At 55.5% G+C, this 17771-nt stretch overlaps 1 protein-coding gene across 7 annotated transcripts in view; it reads left to right on the top strand.

The window, feature by feature from the left end:
- CDH23 (cadherin related 23) overlaps positions 1-17771 on the top strand; it is a 416105-nt gene that overhangs the window by 50352 nt on the left and 347982 nt on the right. For all 7 annotated transcript variants that reach the window (XM_058696615.1, XM_058696614.1, XM_058696613.1 and 4 more), the window contains exon 3: positions 6218-6295. In XM_058696615.1, the coding sequence (XP_058552598.1) occupies positions 6218-6295 (78 nt within the window). The remainder of the gene's footprint in view (positions 1-6217; positions 6296-17771) is intronic.

A 17771-nucleotide genomic window follows, 5' to 3' on the forward strand; every position in this document is an offset into this window, starting at 1 on the left:
GTGGCTGAGCCTCAGTCAGGGTCAGGATACTGCTCCCACGGCCATTGCAGAAGACCTCAGTGGGGGCACATGAGATCAGCTCTGACCCTCTGGCTTTGCTGGATGGTGGGGGAGTCAGGACACTCTCCTCAGCTGGCTCTATGACCTTGGACACTCATGCCCTTCCCCCGCTGTTAAGAAGAAATACATCGGGGCGCCTGGTGGCTCAGTCGGTTAAGCGTCTGACTCTTGATTTCAGTTCAGGTCATGATCTCATCATTTCTGAGTTTGAGCCCTGCGTTGGGCTCTGTGCTGACACTGTGGAGCCTGCTTGGGATTCTCTCTCTCCCCCTTGCTGCCTGCCCCTCCCGGGCTTGCACTGTCTGTAAAAATAAAACAGGTGCTAAGAGCTCGGCTGTATCCTCAGCAGAGGATAGTTTCCTCTTGAGCTCTCTGGGTGGAAGATGGTTTGTGCATCTCAAGTGGGCACAAGGGAGTAGCACAGAGCCAGGACTCCTGGGTTCCCGCCCCACTTCTCCAACTGCTTCCCTTGGGCAAGTGTCTTAGTCTCTCTGTCCTTCAGCTTTCTTATCTCTAAAGTCAAAGGACAATAGGACTCTCCTCCTTCAGTTGTCAGAATGATCAGACGAGTTAATGCACATGTCAAGCACTTAGAATAGTGCCTGGCACGTATTAGGTGCTAAAATAAAGCATTAGCTCTTTTATTATGAGTTGTATCTTTCTCTGGGTGAAGGAAAATGGGGCGCAGAAAACAGAAAAGTTAAGCAAGTTGCCTGGGGCCACACAGCAGCTCTGTGGCAAAACCAGCCCATCTGGGGACTAGTCTGCTTTGCACGTATATGAGGGTCCCTCTCTCTCATTGCCGGGTATGGTCCTCCCTTCCTGGTGCCTGTCTGAAGTGGCCAGTGTTGCTCCTTTGGCCTGGTGAGGCCATGGCTGACCTTAGGGACTGAAGGACACCGTCTTCCACCCTGCCCTTCCGACACCTGCCCCTGCCCCTCACCCTCCTCTCGTTCCTGCAGACCCTCCCGCATCACTTCTCCCCACTTTGTTTTCATCTGACCCACAGCCCCAGTGGATTTCTCCTCCCATCCCGGGTAGTCAGAGATGGGTCAGGCTCACAGATGTCAGACCCTCTTGTCAGCCTGTCATCTTCTCTCTGCCGAAGCTTGTTCCCCCTTCTTCCCTCTGGCCTCAACGTGTTCTTCATCTGTGGGCTTGCTGGGGGGCAGGAGGTGGAGGCCAGCAGCTCACATGGCGTGTTTTCTGTGAGCCTCCCCTCTCCCTTCTCCCCTCAGGCCTACGGTGGTAAGAAGCTAGATGCTGTGCGGTGTTTTTTTTTTTTTTATCATGAAATTTATTGTCATATTGGTTTCCATACAACACCATACAACAGCTGCCCTCCTCAATACCCATCACCCACCCTCCACTCCCTCCCACCCCCCATCAACCCTCAGTTTGTTCTCAGTCTTTAAGAGTCTCTTATGGTTTGGCTCCCTCCCTCTCTAACTTTGTTTTTCCTTCCCCTCCCCCATGGTCTTCTGTTAAGTTTCTCAGGATCCACAGGGGAGTGAAAACATATGATATCCGTCTTTCTCTGTATAACTTATTTCACTTAGCATAACACTCGCCAGTTCCATCCATGTTGCCACAAAAGGCCATATTTCATTCTTTCTCATTGCCACGTAGTATTCCATTGTGTATATAAACCACCATTTCTTTATCCATTCATCCGTTGATGGACATTTAGGCTCTTTCCATAGTTTGGCTATTGTTGAGAGTGCTGCTATAAACATTGGGGTACAAGTGCCCCTGTGCATCGGCACTCCTGTATCGCTTGGGTAAATTCCTAGCAGTGCTACTGCTGGGTCATAGGGTGGACCTATTTTTAATTTTTTGAGGAACCTCCACACTGTTTTCCAGAGCAGCTGTATCAGTCTGCATTCCCACCAACAGTACAAGAGGGTTCCCGTTTCTCCACATCCTCGCCAGCATCTATAGTCTCCTGATTTGTTCACTTTAGCCACTCTGACTGACGTGAGGTGGTATCTGAGTGTGGTTTTGATTTGTATTTCCCTGATGAGGAGTGACGTGGAGCATTTGTTCATGTGTTGGTTGGCCATCTGGATGTCTTCTTTGGAAAAGTGTCTATTCATGTCTTCTGCCCATTTCTTCACTGGATTATTTGTTTTCTGGGTGTGGAGTTTGGTGAGTTCTTTATAGATTTTTGGATGCTAGCCCTTTGTCCGATATGTCATTTGCAAATATGTTTTCCCATTCCGTCGGTTGCCTTTTAGTTTTGTTGATTGTCTCCTTCGCGGTGCAGAAGCTTTTTATCTTGATGAGGTCCCAATAGTTCATTTTTGCTTTTAATTCCCTTGCCTTTGGAGATGTGTCGAGTAAGAAATTGCTGCGGCTGAGGTCAGAGAGGTCTTTTCCTGCTTTCTCCTCTCGGGTTTCGATGGTTTCCTGTCACACATTCAGGTCCTTTATCCATTTCGAGTTTATTTTTGTGTTTGAAATACTTAAAGCTGGCGGACTCCTCCATCTACTGTGTGGGGAACAATCAGTAGGCGTGGCTGGCAGAGGTGGGAGGAGGCCACCGGGGCGGAGCCAACAGTGGATTCGGACTCACGGGAAGGGGTGTGTGGGGCACGGGAAGTTGGGACTCCCCCATGTCCCCTCCCCTTGTACATCCACTCACGGACCAGCTGGGCTGGAGGTCTCACACAGAGCCTTTGTGCCTTGAGAGTGGTTTTTAAGACAACGAATAACCTGTCCTTGTGCCCTTTCCCCACCCCTGCCCCGTCAGCCCCCTCCTGGTGCCCAGGGACCGCACTGGCAGCCCAGGGCCACGGGGTCTCTGGGGGCAGCAGGACTGTTCTGAGGACCCAGGCCCTGCTTGGTAGGTGGCAGGAGACATCTGCCCCTGGGGCCCTGCCGGCTGCCAGTGCAGAGCACTCAGCAGGTGATTATCGGCAGGTCCTGCAAAAGAAAATTTAAAATGAACAATGCTGCTGCACACGGTGTTTTTTCCTGGCTGGTTTCCCTCCCCCAGCAGCCCAAGCCCACCCCGGAGCCTTCACCCGGGTTCAGCCCGCTTCCCATACTGGAGCCCAAGGCTCTTCTTGGTCAGAAGCATCCCTCTCTGGCTGAGCAGGTGGCTCCATTATTAATACCAATATTAATAGTAGTTACCATTTATCCAGTGCTTGCTGTGTGCTGGGGCATGGCGCTAAGCACTTTATGTATGTAATCTCAATCCTCAGGGCTGCCCTGAAGTAAGTCTTGTTACTGCCATTTTACACCTGAGTAAACTGAGGCATGGGAAGATCGTGTGGCTGGAAAGAAGCACAGGGAAGTTCCAAACAAAGGCAAGGCCCTTGACCATTGGCCTCTTTCTGAGGCTGTTATGTATGAGAGGGGTTCTGGATTCCTGATATGAGAGGATGGAGGAGTGTGTGTGGGTGCACGTTTGTAGTAATGGTGATCAAGGAGGGCTTCCTGGAAGAAGGGATGTCTAAGATGAAACTTGAAGGATGTCTAAGAAGAAACTTGAGACTACTCCCCACTAGGAGCATCTCAGGCGGGAGGGGGAAGTGCTCCTTCTCGACTCCAGCCTTCTCACTTCCTGGGAGCTGGCCTCCGTTCTCTAGCCTGGCACCAGCCCTGAGACAGCCCCAGCTCAGCCGAAATGGGGAAAAGAAGGACGTCCCCGAAGGACCTAGCAAGGGCTGCTTATGGCTGCACGACATCAGCCCTGTGCGAGACAGACCGGCTACCTACCCCCTGGTTGGCAGGGGCAGAAAGGGAAGAGCCCTCACTTGCCTACTTCTCGGGTGTTTTCCATACCAACAACCAATTCTCTGGACACCAACTGGGTGTCCAAAAATTTAATGAAATTCAGTCTGACACTATTTGGAGTTAGTGTTAAATTATACACATTTAAGGGCTCGGGCGCACAAGACCGCCCCCATGTCACAGGCCAGTCACGAGTCCTAGGCCACCCATATATCTCACCTACCGGCCATAAATCAGGGCTTCCTATGACCCCCTTCCTCAGGTTTTATCAGCTAGAATGACTCACAAGACTCAGGGAGGCAGTTTACTTCCATTTCCTGGGTTAACATAAAGAGTACAGCTCCGGGGCAGCCAGATGGAATGGGGTGAGAGTGGAGCTTCCGTGTCCTCTCCAGGTGCGCCACCCTCCCAGCACATGGATATGTTCACTTCCTGAGCACTCATCAGATCTCTTCAGTCTCCAGCTCCCTCCCCTCCCCAGAGGTCTGGATGGGACTAAAAGATCCCCCCACTAACGAGTTGATCTTTCTGCCCACCAGCCCCATCCTGGGGCTGCCTAGAGGCTCCCCACCCCCCAACCAAGTCCCCTCACTAGCATAAACTCAGCTGTGCTCAAAAGGGGCTCCTTATAAATGATACTTCTCTCTCTCTGGAAATTCTAAGGAGTTGTGGAGCTCTGTGTCAGGAACTGGGGCAAAGACCAAATATATATATATATATATATATATATAAATTTTTTTAATGTTTATTTTTTTTTAAATTTTTTAACATTTTATTTATTTTTCAGACAGGGAGAGACAGAGCATGAACGGGGTGGGGTTGGGCGGTCAGAGAGAGGGGGACACAGAATCTGAAACAGGCTCTAGGCTCTGTGTTGTCAGCACAGAGCCCGACGCGGGGCTCGAACCCACGGACTGTGAGATCATGACCTGAGCCGAAGTCGGCCGCTTAACCGACTGAGCCACCCAGGCACCCCTTAATGTTTATTTTTGAGAGAGAGAGGGAGAGCATGAGCAGGGGAAGAGCAGAGAGAGAGAGAGAGAGACACAGAATCCAAAGCAAGCTCCAGGCTCTGAGCTGTCAGCACAGATCCTGAAACGGGGCTCAAACTCACAAACTATGAGATCATGACCTGAGCTGAAGTCAGATGCTTAACTGGTTGAGCCACCCAGGCACCTCCAAATATATTTTTTATTATACTGCACTACTGAAGGCTGTTAAGAGGAGGTTCAGGGGATAGGTAAAGCCAGCCTTGGGGAGGCCTTGTGTGGGGAGCTTGTGGTTTGGGGGGCTCTTTGGAATCACTAAATTCCTCAGCCCGTGCCACTACTTCCTCAACTCCTTCCAAACCTGGCCCTTGTCCCAAGGCCATCACAGAGTGATACAAGGTCAACCACCCAGGGGTCCCCTAAGGCCTGTGCCACTTACTAGCTGTGTGACCCTGGGCAAGTTACTGCTTATTCCCCACAGGCCTCGTTTTCCTCAGCAGTAAGATGGGGATATGATAGCCCCTGCTGTACCATGAAGATTGGTGGAGGGGACGTAGTGGCTGGCATGGAGAAAGGTTCTATACATGGCATTGTTGTCATTCATCCTATGGGGTCGGCTCACGTTCCTTCACACGACAAATACCTCCTGGGGCTCCTGAGTCCTCGCTCTTCTCTGAGCACCAGGCTGGTAGCCATTGAGGAGGATAGCCCTGGTCCTTGGTGTGCTCACATGTCATCTACAGCCAGGCTGCCTGGTGGGAGTACAACGTGAGCCACATGTGTGAGTTGGAATTTTCTAGAAGCCGCATTAGAAAAGAAACACATTTTATTTAAAAATTTTTTTAATGTTTTTATTTATTTTTGAGAGAGAGAGACAGAGCATGAGCAGGGGAGGGGCAGAGAGAGGAGACACAGAATCCGAAGCAGGCGCCAGGCTCCGAGCCGTCAGCACAGAGCCCGACGCGGGGCTCGAACTCACGGACCGCGAGATCATGACCTGAGCCGAAGTCGGATGCCCAACTGACTGAGCCACCCAGGCGCCCCAAGAAACACATTTTAATAATAAGTTTAACCCAATATATCCACAATATTTTCATTTCAATCCATGTTCAATATAAAAGGTTAATGAGATATTTTACACCCATGTTTTCATATAAAGCCTTTGAAATCCTGTGTGTATTTTATGCTTCATCATGTCCCAGGACTCATTAGCCATGTGGGGCTGGTGGCCTCTCTCGCCGTACGACCTCCCTACTGGCATTATTCCCCATTTACCCAGAAGCAGGACAGTGACTCGCTGAGGTCCTGGGAAGGTGGCCATGGCACTGGACACAAGCTCAGTGCCCTCTGCAGCCCCTACTCTGTGTCTCCCTGCAGAAGCTGTGGCATAAGGTCCTTGACTGACACTCTTGTCCTCTGACTTCCAGGCCAGGTGAACCGACTGCCCTTCTTCACCAACCACTTCTTTGACACGTACCTGCTCATCAGCGAGGACACGCCCGTGGGTGAGTTGGCACAAGGGCTGGTGGGCATGCCAGGTGGCATAGGGTGGGCTTCCCTTCTCACGAGCGAAGGTGATCTTAGAGATTGAGGCCATCTTCTACCAATTATTGGAACCTCTTCTGTCCCTCATGGGGGTGTGTATGGCCTCTCCTTGGGGATGGGGTGCTCAGTCCTTCCCAGGGCTGTCCCTTCCCACATGGGGGGGGGCTCCAAGTGCCCAAGGAGTTATCACATTGAGCCCAAGATGCGTGATTTCTTCCACTTCTGTCCTACAAGATGGCTTGTTCCTCTTCTTTGGGAAAACTTGAAGTTGGCAACTGTCACAGAGTTTGTTTTGTAGCCTTTTGCACTTTTCCATGATCACCAAGTTTTCCGCAATGAGTCTGCCTGTTTTTGTCATTAGGGGAACAATTACCTATTTTGGAGGTGATCACAAACATCCCTCACACCCCAGCTTGAGTCACCTCATTACCCAGCTCTGTCCTCATGATCCCCTTCCTGAGGGCCTGGCCTCTATGCCTGTGGCTGGAGATGTGCACACATAGCCCTGTGGCCTTTGCTCGGCTCCGGGGACCAGAAGGTTCTCGGGAAGTGCAGCTGCACTGATGGGAAGACCCTCATTCCTGTGAGAGGCCCCTCCTGCCTCCCCCCACGCTCCCTCCCTTGTCCTCATTCTTGTCCGTGTCATCTTAGGGAAAATGCCCATCATCTGGGGCTTCTTAAACTCAGATCTGCCTCCTCCGTGGGTCTGCGGGCGGGGCTCAGGGCCGGTGTGGTGCTTCTTTCTGGAGCATCGCTTGTCCTTGGAAATGAAGCAAGATGGCATGGAGAGAGGGGAGGGGTGGGAAGGCATTTAATGCAGAGGTCATTTTAAACACTCTCTTACGTAAAACCAAAGGTAGATGTGTGATAGAGAAGACGCAAAATTCTTCATAGACATCTCTGCTTGACGAGGGGAGCCTCAGCAGGCCCCGGCCTCTCCCCTGCTGTGTGTGCGACCAGGACGGCAACCCCTGGAGAGACCTTTCCTTCCACCCTTCCTGGTGGAAGCTTTTTTGCAGGTGGCTGCAGAGTATAGCAGGTGTTCCTGACTGTTGTGGGGATTGTCCCCACAGTCCAATTGCTCCTTTCTAGGACCCATGGGGTGGGGGTGGGGGGGGCCTGGGGAAAGTTGCAACTCCTTTGGTGATTCACAGCCTCCCTTGGATCAGCGTTGCAAGGCTGGATTTGTGGGTGTAGGTGCTTAAAGGCTCCTCCGAGAAGGAGGCTGCCCGCCTCTCTGTCTGCCTCTTCCTCAGGCTTAGATCAACTCCTGGTGGGAGGGAGCGGGGTGGTGGAGAGGGAACCTAGAAGTCTCCCGGGGATGCTGCTGAGCTTCAGGCCATGTGCGTGGGCTTCTGGATTCATCTGGGGGTTCTCCCCAAACCCAGGCCTCTCATGGGGCTGGTGTGGAGGTAGGAGAGTAGCTGCCTAGTATATGTGGTTCGAGAAATGAATGAATGTTAGCAGCCTTTGTCATCAGTAGAGGCTCTCCTGGTTCACACATCAGTCCATCAGCTATAGAGGGGTGCACCCTCTGTGCCGGGCCTAACTGCCGTGCACCCAGAAAGGAATCCGACACAAGGATAAAGAAGTCGATGTTGGGGTGATGGGGGCCGGGTTGGATGTCTGGTTAAGTTCCAGTGGGGCCTTGAAAGAGGAAGGTGTGTTCTTCTGGGGACAGAGCAGAGGCAGGCGGAAGCCAGAGAGGTTTTGGGGAGGTGGTGGCCCTTGAGCAGAGTCCCAAAAGACTCCCTTTCTGTTCCTTCACATACTGTTTCCTACAGCTGGTTTTTACAAGTCAGTTCTTTTTATTTTTTAACATTTTTTTAATGTTTATTTATTTTTGAGAGAGAGAGAGAGAGAGAGAGAGAGAGAAAACAGGGGAGGGGCAGAGAGAGAGGGAGATGCAGAATCCGAAGCAGGCGCCAGGCTCCGAGCTGTCAGCACAGAGCCCGACATGGGGCTCGAACTCAAGAACCTCAAGATCGTGACCTGAGCCGAAGTCGGACGCTCAACCGACTGAGCCACCCAGGCGTCCCTAGAAGTGTCTGTGCTAACCTCAGCCTCCCAGGGATTGCTCTGTGGTGGAGGGACTATATCTGGGACAGGGGGGACCATTGAGGCAGAGGCGTGGCCAGCCGTTAACTGACGGGGCTGCTGGCGGGGAGAGGTGAAGGCCGCCCTCAGGTGAGCGGTGCTGGCTGCGTCACGCTATCTGTGACCCTGCTCGGCCCCGAGTGTGGCGTTCTCAGAGGCCTGTGGTGCAGGGAACGTGGTGGGGTGGAGTGGGTATTGCTTGACCAGTGCTGATGGTGATAAGCCCCAGGCTGGATGCCCCCACTCCCAGCGAGCCCTCCCGCAGGCCCTGCTCTAGTTACTTTTGGCTCTGGTTCCGCAAACGCGTTCTGCAAATGCTAAGCATCGATCGGCTTCCGGGAGCAACTCCTAGGACATGGCCCCATTAAGCCTGCGCTTGGCAGTCACAGCAGGGCCGTCGATCTGGTGCCGTGGGGATCGATCCCTGGCTCTAGGGGACCTTAGGAACGAGAGAGGGCTCAGTGAGCTGAAGACAGCTCTGTTCGTCTCTCCGGGCAGGGGCTGGTGCTGAGTTGGCCCACACCTTCCTGGCTTCCCCGCTTCGTGTTGCATCGGCATGGGACAGCAAACTCTGGCCTGAAAGTCATGAACTTAGTTTTTGTTCTTCACTGTGTGGCCTTGGGCACAGCACTGCCCCTCCCTGGGCCTTACCTCCTATCTCACCAATGAGAGGGCATTGGGCCCATCTTGAGCGGCCCTGCCGGCCCAGTATATAGCCAGGCCCTCAGATAACAGGCCTGGAGGTGTCCATTGTGTGCTGTCACCTGTGTGGCCCTGGGCCATTCAGAGGTTGGTGTGGACTCACATGGATGTGGCGGGGTGCAGGCCTCAGACCAGCAGAGGCCGGGGCAAGGGTGAGGGTTGAAACAGTTTGTCCAAGGGGCTGGCCCTTTGCTTGCCATGTGGAATGGGGTGGCCTAGAGACTTGGCTTGGAGGCTTGGTTCTCACTGGCCCTTTGCTTTCTGAACCTCAGTGTTCCAGCCTGTAAAATGGGGACGGAATGGACCCCTCTCTGGATTCCATGCCTGGAATGGTTTGTTAGTGAACGGGGAGCCTGTGTGTGGCCTGGAGATGACTGGTTGAGCTGTCCTGCCCGCCATGGGCTGTGGAGGGGAGAGACAGGTGCCCAGAGGAGCTGGGTCTAGGGATGGTCACTATCGATGGCTGGAGGCAGAGCCCAAGCCAGTCTGAAAGCGGCAGGAGGTCAGAGCTGTGGGCAGACCAACTTCCAGCTTGGGTGCTGATTATCTGGCTTCTGCTCAATGCCCGACGGTGGGGAGCTCATGATCCCGGAAGACAGTTCGTTTTCATGCTACAGGACGGTTCTGGGAATGAAAAATCCTTCCTAATAGGAATATGAAATCTGTCCCTGGAACTCCCACCCATTGAGCCTAATTCAGACCACTGGAGCCTTACAGAATAATGATAATAATAATATATGATATACTGTATATGTATAATATATACAATCATAAAAACTATGTTTGTTGACTGCTCAAGGTAGGGTACAAAGTGTGTTAATCAATGTGTTTTCCAAATTCCTCTTGAGATTCCAGAGGTAGAGTTGGCCGCGGGCTGTTAGTGTGTGGTTTCTGCAAATGTTCTCTCCTGAGCTAGAGATTGGGTCTTAGATTCACCCCACACCTTCCGAGCCTTTCCATTCTTTATGCCGTCGCCTCGGTTTCGGCCGGCGGGCCAGCAGCCGTGTGCTGGGGAGCAGAGGGGGAGGGCACAGCCCAGCCGCCCCAGATCCCTTGCGGAGGCTACGCATCGTGTCACTCTATCTCCTCACCCATCTCTGGTTCCAATTCCCTCTGCCTGATGTTCTCTTTGAGGACCATCTCCCAGCCGGAGAAGACAGGAGCAAAATGAAGTCATTACGGAGCCCTGCCTGGTAACATTCAGGGCCCCCTTGTCCCTGTGTGTCTTACTCCAGACACGAACGTCCATCACTGGCAGCTGAGCTGGCCAGGGAGGGGCAGAGCAAGGGCAGATCAAGGACTCGGTGCCCGGTCGGGCTGGTGGCATCGCCCACACCGTGGCCTTGGCTGTCAGCAGTGAATGACCGCGTGGCACCGGCATCCGAGGGAGGGACACTTCCTGGGTGCTGTCTCCAGGTGACGTCCCGAATCCACTCCAGACACTCACCAGTATGGCCCACGTCAAGGTCACTGACGACCTCCCGGTGGCTGAAGCCAGTCCTTAATTCTCAGACCTGTGGCCTTCTGGCAGTCGGTCTTTTTCTCTTCCAGGGCATTGGCTCTCTGGCTGTGCCTTCTCAGCTCCCTTTGCCGGCTTCTCCACACCTCCCACACCCCTGAGTGTTGCAGGGCCCCAGGCCCAGCTCCTGTGTGCCTTCCCCGTGTTCTAGCCCCGTGGCCACCAACTCTGGTTTCGTGGCTTCAGGTCCTGTCGGGTGCTGACGAGTCGGAGGCTGCTACCTCCTTCCCGGGCCTCCTTGCGGAGAACGTTCCAGACTTGTGTGTCCGCCTCTGTGCTCAGCATTTCTACTTGGGTGTCTGCAGGGCTCTCAGCCTCTGCGCATCCAGGCTGGACTCCTGCCCTTCCCCCAGGCCCTGCAGCCTTGCCCGGCTCAGTTGTAGCTGCACCACCTGCCTCAAACACCAGTTGCCCAGGCCAAAAACTCGGGGTCGTCCCTGTCTCTTCCCTTTCTCCCTCACCTCACTTCCGATTCATCGGCAAATCCTGCGGGCGCCATCTTCAAAAGCTTTCCAGAATCTTCTCGCTTCTCGCCCCTTCTGCTCCCGCCACCGCGGTGCAGGCCTGGATTCTCGAGCAGCTTCCTGATGGTCGCAGTGGTCTCCCTGCCCCCTCACCCCGCTGAAGCCTTCTCTCACCCCCGCAGCCGAGCGGTCAGGGGTCCTGAGACAGAGCCTGTCATGAGGTGTGCTCAAGTCCCCCACCCCACTTGCAGTGAGAGTGGCACGAAGGCTGTCGGCTGTCTGGCTACGCGTCAGACCTCGTCTCCTCCACTCCCCCATGCTTGCTCCCCTCCAGCCACACTGGCCTCCCTGCGGTTCCGCCAGCGTGAGAGGCGGGTTCCTGCCTCAGCCTTGCACTGGCCGCTCCTGCTGCCTGGAAGGTGGCGAGCCTCCGCTGGTCGGTCAAGTCCGTTCTGATGGCTGCCTCCTCCGTGTGACCTTCCTGGGTTTCTCCAGGCAGGGTTCAAGTGCTGCTTCCTTTGCTTTCTTTCCTCTCTGTTGGTCCCTGTCACAGTGCTAGTGTGGCTCAGTTCTCATCTGCCTCCCCTGTTGCACTGTGAATGCGCCCAGGTGGCCTGGACCATCTTTGTGTCCCCAGGGCCCAGCTCCCGCCCTGGCTTGTGCCTTGGGGAAGGAGTGAGGTCTGGAGCGTATGGGCACGTGGGGAATGTTCCCACTGGCTCCGTGCCTGCGCACCCTCCTTCCTGCGGTCTCGGGCCAGGTGCTCCGCTCCCGAGGGTGTCAGGAGCGAGCTGTCGGTGATGACGGGGATGGCTGCCCAGGAAGTGGGCCCGGGAGAGCACGTGCCCCAGATGGCACGGACACCGTACGTGCCTGTGCTTGTGAATGACGAGGCCCACGCCGTGCCAGGGGTCGTGTTTTGATCACCCCAGCTGCCTGCCGGGGCTGCATATGGTGTGTTTGCTAGGGACCCGCAGGGAGTCACAGGAGCAGCAGCGGGAGGTCTGGTGCGGAGACACCAAGCTGACCGAGGGGCTCTGTGAGGGGCGGAGGACATCTAGTCCACCTGCCTTGGCTCCTGAGCCCCTGGAGGGGGACAGTGTCCCTTGGGGCTGGGCACCAACGTCCTTCCTTCCATCCCAGTTCTAGACACTGCCAGCCAAGAGCCTCCCAGGTGCCTAGAGGGAGGAGGGAGAACTCTTCATCACGGCCTGTCACCCGCCACTCACACCCTGATCTCTAGTCATGGGGACCCTCTCAACACCCCCAATACCTCACCTCTGTCTCCCCACACCTTTGCCATGCTGGTCCCTCGGCAGGGAAAGCTCTTTCCCCTTCCTGCCTGGTGAATTCCTACTCATCTTTCAAGGCGTAGCTCAGATGTCACCTGCTCTGAGGCCCCCACCCTCCCTCTGCTTTGTATTCGCCCCTGTGAAAGCTCTGAGCGAGTTCTAGCCGGGTTGTGGGTGTGTAACTCCTCAGCAGCTGCTCATTTTTGCTCACTCCTTTTATTAATATCGACATTCCAATTAATTAGCATTTTAGCATTTATGTATAATAGAAGATTGTAGAGTGGTAATATGAACGAGCATTTATTGACTGCCGGCCTCCTGCCAGGGCCTCTGTGAAGGGTTCTCAATGCCTGGCCTCCTACAGACCTCACGGTGAGTCTCCGGGAGGCGTCACCGTCTCCGTTTCATAGCTGGGCAAGCTGAGTCTGCACGTGCTCTGCGCCAAGCACAGCGCCCCCTACAGACGGAGTCTCAGCAGACACTGAACGAGTATGGGGGGCGAACGCAAGCAGGAGGGCCCGTGGATGCTGGATGTCTTGTTGAGCCCCCTCCCCTCGGCTCCTGGACCCTCCATAGGTCGCCAAGGTCAGTGCCCGTGGAGCCGCCTCCCCCCCAGCCCCCGGCCCCCGCCCCCGGCAGACCCCTCACTACTGCCAAAAGCATCCTGAGTCACAATTCAGGTGCTAATGCCCACGCTAATCACCTGCGCAACTAAATTAGTCTTGTCTGGAGTCATTAAGGCGGGAGCTCGGGATTCATTAGGATGGATCGGGCCCAGGCAGCGCCTGGCACCGCGGCCAGTCGGCGCTGATTAATTTTCCTGCAAACTCCCATCAGTGCCCAGCTGTTCCGTCTGGACCCGGGGAGAACAGTTTCCAGGTGGGCCGACCCCACGTTAGCCGTCTCAGTAGACGGAGGAGCGGGGAGCCTGCGAGCGCTTGGTAGGGAGTCCCCTACCAGGCAGGGAGCCGATGCGGGAGGGCTGGTGTGAATGCGGGCAGCAGCCGGTCAGGGAGGGCCAGAGCTCCGGGCATGGGGCTCCGGAGCAGCCGTGGACAGGCCTGGGTAAGAGGGGAATCTGGGAGGTGTTTTGGTCTTCCCTGGGCCCATTCTCTGTACCTAGGGTCCTGGAGGGGGCTGTCCCTGGTCCTGTGCCCCTCCCCCTTTCTGTAAAGGGAAGAACTCCCGTCTCAGGAGAGGACGAAGACATCACCGAGTGAGAATGTTGTTTTTTTTTTCCCTCTTAACCAAAGGGTTCCTTCGGACTGACATGCAGGAGAGGGGGTCATGGTCCCCCAGAGGAGTTTCCTGGCAAGGGCTGGAGGCAAAGCCTCAGCGGGGTGACGTGGGGAGGCCAGTGAGGGGCTCCCAGACATCAGTGGAGCGTGTGCTCAGAGGGTGGTGTGGGCCTTTGTGCCAACCACCCGCGTGGAGGCAGCGGAGCCCGGTGGCTCATAACAGCACAGAAAATACACAGCGTGTTAGATGAGAATAAATGCTGAGGACAAATAATTATCTGTGGGTGAAGTTAGGGCCACAGGTAGACAGTGGGGAGCCGTAACAGCCCGTATTCCTCACCTTCACTTTTACCCCCACACCCAAAGGACCTCTGAAGGCCTGTGATGAACAACTAGGGCCTCCTGCAGGGCAGCTCGATGGCCGCTGTCTTAGTCAAACACTCCCCCTTTCCGGATGGGGAAACTGAGGCCTAAGGTGGGGAGCTTGCCCAAGGGCCCCAGAGAATTACTGTTGGGTTCCAGCCGGAAGCCTGTGCTGATTCCACACATGGGCTGCACAAGGGGCTCCGGGGGGCTCTGCCCTGCAGGTACCTGGCCCCCGCGGGCCTGGGGACGAAGGGGCACCCTCCCAGGTTGGTGAGGATGTGAGCTGGGACTTGAGGTTTGGAGAAGGGGCTGCAGGGGCCTCACAGCTGTCTCGGTCTGGGGTAGGGTGCTTCAGGAGGGAATGTGAGGTGGTCCAGAGGCTCCCTGGGGCTGCTGCCATTGGAGGAGGGTGTGGTGTGAGATTTCGGAGGGAAGGAGGTGACCCACTGTCTGTCCAGATGATCAGATCCTGGGACCGAGGAGCCCAGGGCCCTGGGTTCTTGGTGACCTCAGAGCAGGGATTTTACTATTCCTTCTAGGAGCTGGGGATGATCACAGGATCTCTGGAAGGGGCTGGCTGCTTCTGTGGCCTTGCCTCCTCTCTGTCTTTCTCCAGGGCAGCCTAGGCCCTCCAAGGGTGTGCCCTTGTGGGGAACCTTGTGATCTGCAGCCACTCCGGCGAGACCCCTGCCTGGTCACATCTGGGGCCCGTGGCAGCTACGGACGGACTGTGCCACAACACATAGGTGGGGTGGGCCGGGTGGTTTGGATGTTGCCGTAATAACACTAACGATAATGATGATGTGCCCACCTGTCGTGTGGGCAGGCTGTTAATGGCCTGCTGGGCACCTGTACCGGACTGTGCTAGGGGGTAGGGTAGGGACATGCACATTCAAGATAGCCGGCGAAATGGCAACTGTCTTTTACTACGCTGTGTCCAGGTAAGCTCTTCATACATGTGACTCATCGAATGAATCCTTATAGCAACCCCAGAAGGTGGGCTGTGTAACCCCATCTTACAGATGAGGGGGCAGGGGCTAGTGAAGGATAAGCATCCCGCACAGGATCACACAGCTTATCTAGGCTGGAAATTGGGCTTGAACTTGCCTGACCCCAAGCCTGTGTACTTAACCACAACTTTGGGATTCTGTGTGTGGGTCATTGCTTTGAAGGAGCCCCCATTTGGAGTGGAGGAGGGGGCCGACGACCAGTGCCTGGTCCGCCCCAGGCAAGCGGGAGGAAGGGGCTACAAATGCTGCCAACGCTCAGAGTGGGAAAGAATTCATTCTGGACTCAGGGACAGAGAAGGCCTTATAGTAAAGGTGGCAGTAAGGGTTTTAAGAGGCTGAAGCCAGAGGAGAGGCATTTCAGGAGGTGTTAGAATAGGCTGACCAGCCGTGGAAAAAGCAGTTTGTGTTGTTTCTTGGACAGCAGAAATAGGTCGTTGTGGTTAAAATAGAAAGAATAGTATTTAGTACTTGTGTCTTAACTAGTTAGGTCACCTGCGTGGTCTCGTTGAATCCTTGCAGCAGTGATGGGAAGTTTGTCCTATCATGACCCCCAGGGTATAGACTCAGGGAGGTCAGGCAAGCTACCCAGGCTCCCACAACCAAGTCAGGATTTGCACCCTAAGAGTTCACCGTCCCACGTCCACGCTTGATCCCCCACTGTGCTACCTCTCAGGATTATGTGGGCCTTTCCTCAGTCTGTCACCCAGGAACAGGTCTCAGTGGCCAAGGGTCCACATAGGGTAAAGGTACAACGGCTTCAGGGAGAGGAGAGTGGCCGGCATGGCTCGGTCTGGGCACGCAGGCCTAGGACCGGGGCCGGAGCCTGGGTCCCAGGCGGGCTCTGCTCGTGCATTCGAATGAGCTTAGGCGAGTCAGTTTCCCTGTCCAGGCCTCTCTTCCTGGCATTACTCAAAAGATGCTAATCCTTGCCGGGCACACGACACAGAGTTGGGTCTATTGCTGAAAAATGACTGGGGAAGAGGGGCACCTGGGTGGCTCTGTCAGTTAAGCGTCTGACTCTTGGTTTTGACTCAGGCCGTGAGTGCCACCCTCCTGCTGATGGGATGTCTGCCTCCTACTGTTGCCCCCTATTCATGCTGGTCTGCCCAGCTCCTGGCGTCAGCCTGACTTCTTCTGACAGCTGCCCGGGCCTGCAGACAGAGGCCTGCCCCCACGTGATTCCGGAGACCCTAGCTCCTGTGGCCAGCCCTCTGACTCAGGACACACTTTGCCCACCTTCTCCCTCCTGGTCACCCTCCTGTCTTTGCTGCACAAAGGTTTTGCAGGCCTTGTTCATTTAGTCCTCACAGCACCCCATAAAGGCGATGGTCATTAAGCCCATTTGACACACGAGGAACCCGAGGCTTAGGTTGTCACCTGCCCAAGGCTCATGGTCATTAAGTTAAAGAGCCGGGTTTGTGCGCCCGGGTGGCTCGGCCGGTTAAGCGTCTCACTCTTGATTTCCGCTCAGGTCGTGATCCCGCCCCCCTCGTGAGATTAAGCCCAGCGTCGGGGCTCTGCGCAGAACAGCACGGAGACTGCTCGGGATTTTCTCTCTCCGTCCCTCTCTCTGCCCCTCCCCTGCTCGCTCGCTCGTGCGCAAGCACGCACGTGCACATCCTCTCTCGCCCTCTCTCCCTCAAAATAAATATTTGAAAAAGAGTTGCAGAGCTGCATTCAAACCTAGGTCCTTCTCCCTCCGTCAGCGACACTTGACCCTCCGTGGGTGAGTGGATGAGAGTAGGCGAAGAGGACACTCTGCCATCCCCACGGCTGCTGTGGGCTCCTCACTCACCCTCTCTGGCCGCTCTTTCACTTCCCCACCCTGCCTGCGTATCCCGGTGGATGCAGGGGTCCCCCGTCTCTTGGGGCCCCCTGCCCTGGGGCGAGGGAGAGGGCGTGCCTGGTCCGCCTCCCTGTCCCCACCCCCGGTGTCACAGCACTGCACGCAGACCTCCTTCCCTGCAGCAGGGCAGCGGCAGGGGCCTCGGCGCTTCCTAGGATTGATTTGGCCTTCGGAAAGGATAATTCACAATGAATATGCCGGCGTCCGACTGGAGTGAGATGGAGGGATTATTGAGTGTAGACCTGCTTCGCCGCATCAGCTGCTTTATGAGCTCTCTAGAGAAACCCTATGTTGGGGATAACTCACCCTGACGGGCAGGGAGGTGGTGTTTGTCTCCGCTCCCTTGGCGAGTGGTGCCAGCGGGGCCCAGGCACCCTGCTCGCCCTCTTTGCAAGCAGGTCATTGTCCCTCCCACCTTGTCCATCACGTGCTGCCCCAGGGTGTGGGGTGACGGCATGGGTGCCCGCCTGCTGGGTCCCCGTGTGGCCTCTGGCTCCAGGCTCCTCACACGGGCCCGGTAGAGTGGAGGCGAGTGCATTGGAGCCTGCAGACAGATCTCCTTGATGTCTGGTAGGTTGTCCCCCCCGGGGGGCCGCCCAGCCTCACTGCCGGGGGTACCACCTCCGCAGGTTGGCAGATTCCCTGGCAGATCAAAGTGGGTCTTTGGTTCGGGGACTCAGTGCACCACTGGGGAGGTGTCCTCGTGGGCTCAGCCTTGCTCAGCGTTGACACACGAGGGCACGAGGCCGGGGAGCGCAAAGCCCCTTGTGGCGTCCCGGCCACTCAGGTCAACTCTGGTCACCCTGGGTATTGGTCCTAATCAGCCAGCCCTGCAGTAACTCAGTATTCTGGGCTGGAGCCAGGGAATAGACCAAGCTGAGAACTCTTTGAGAGTAAGGACC

This window comes from Neofelis nebulosa, chromosome 13 (assembly GCF_028018385.1).
Source record: "Neofelis nebulosa isolate mNeoNeb1 chromosome 13, mNeoNeb1.pri, whole genome shotgun sequence".
Lineage (NCBI taxonomy): Eukaryota > Metazoa > Chordata > Mammalia > Carnivora > Felidae > Neofelis > Neofelis nebulosa.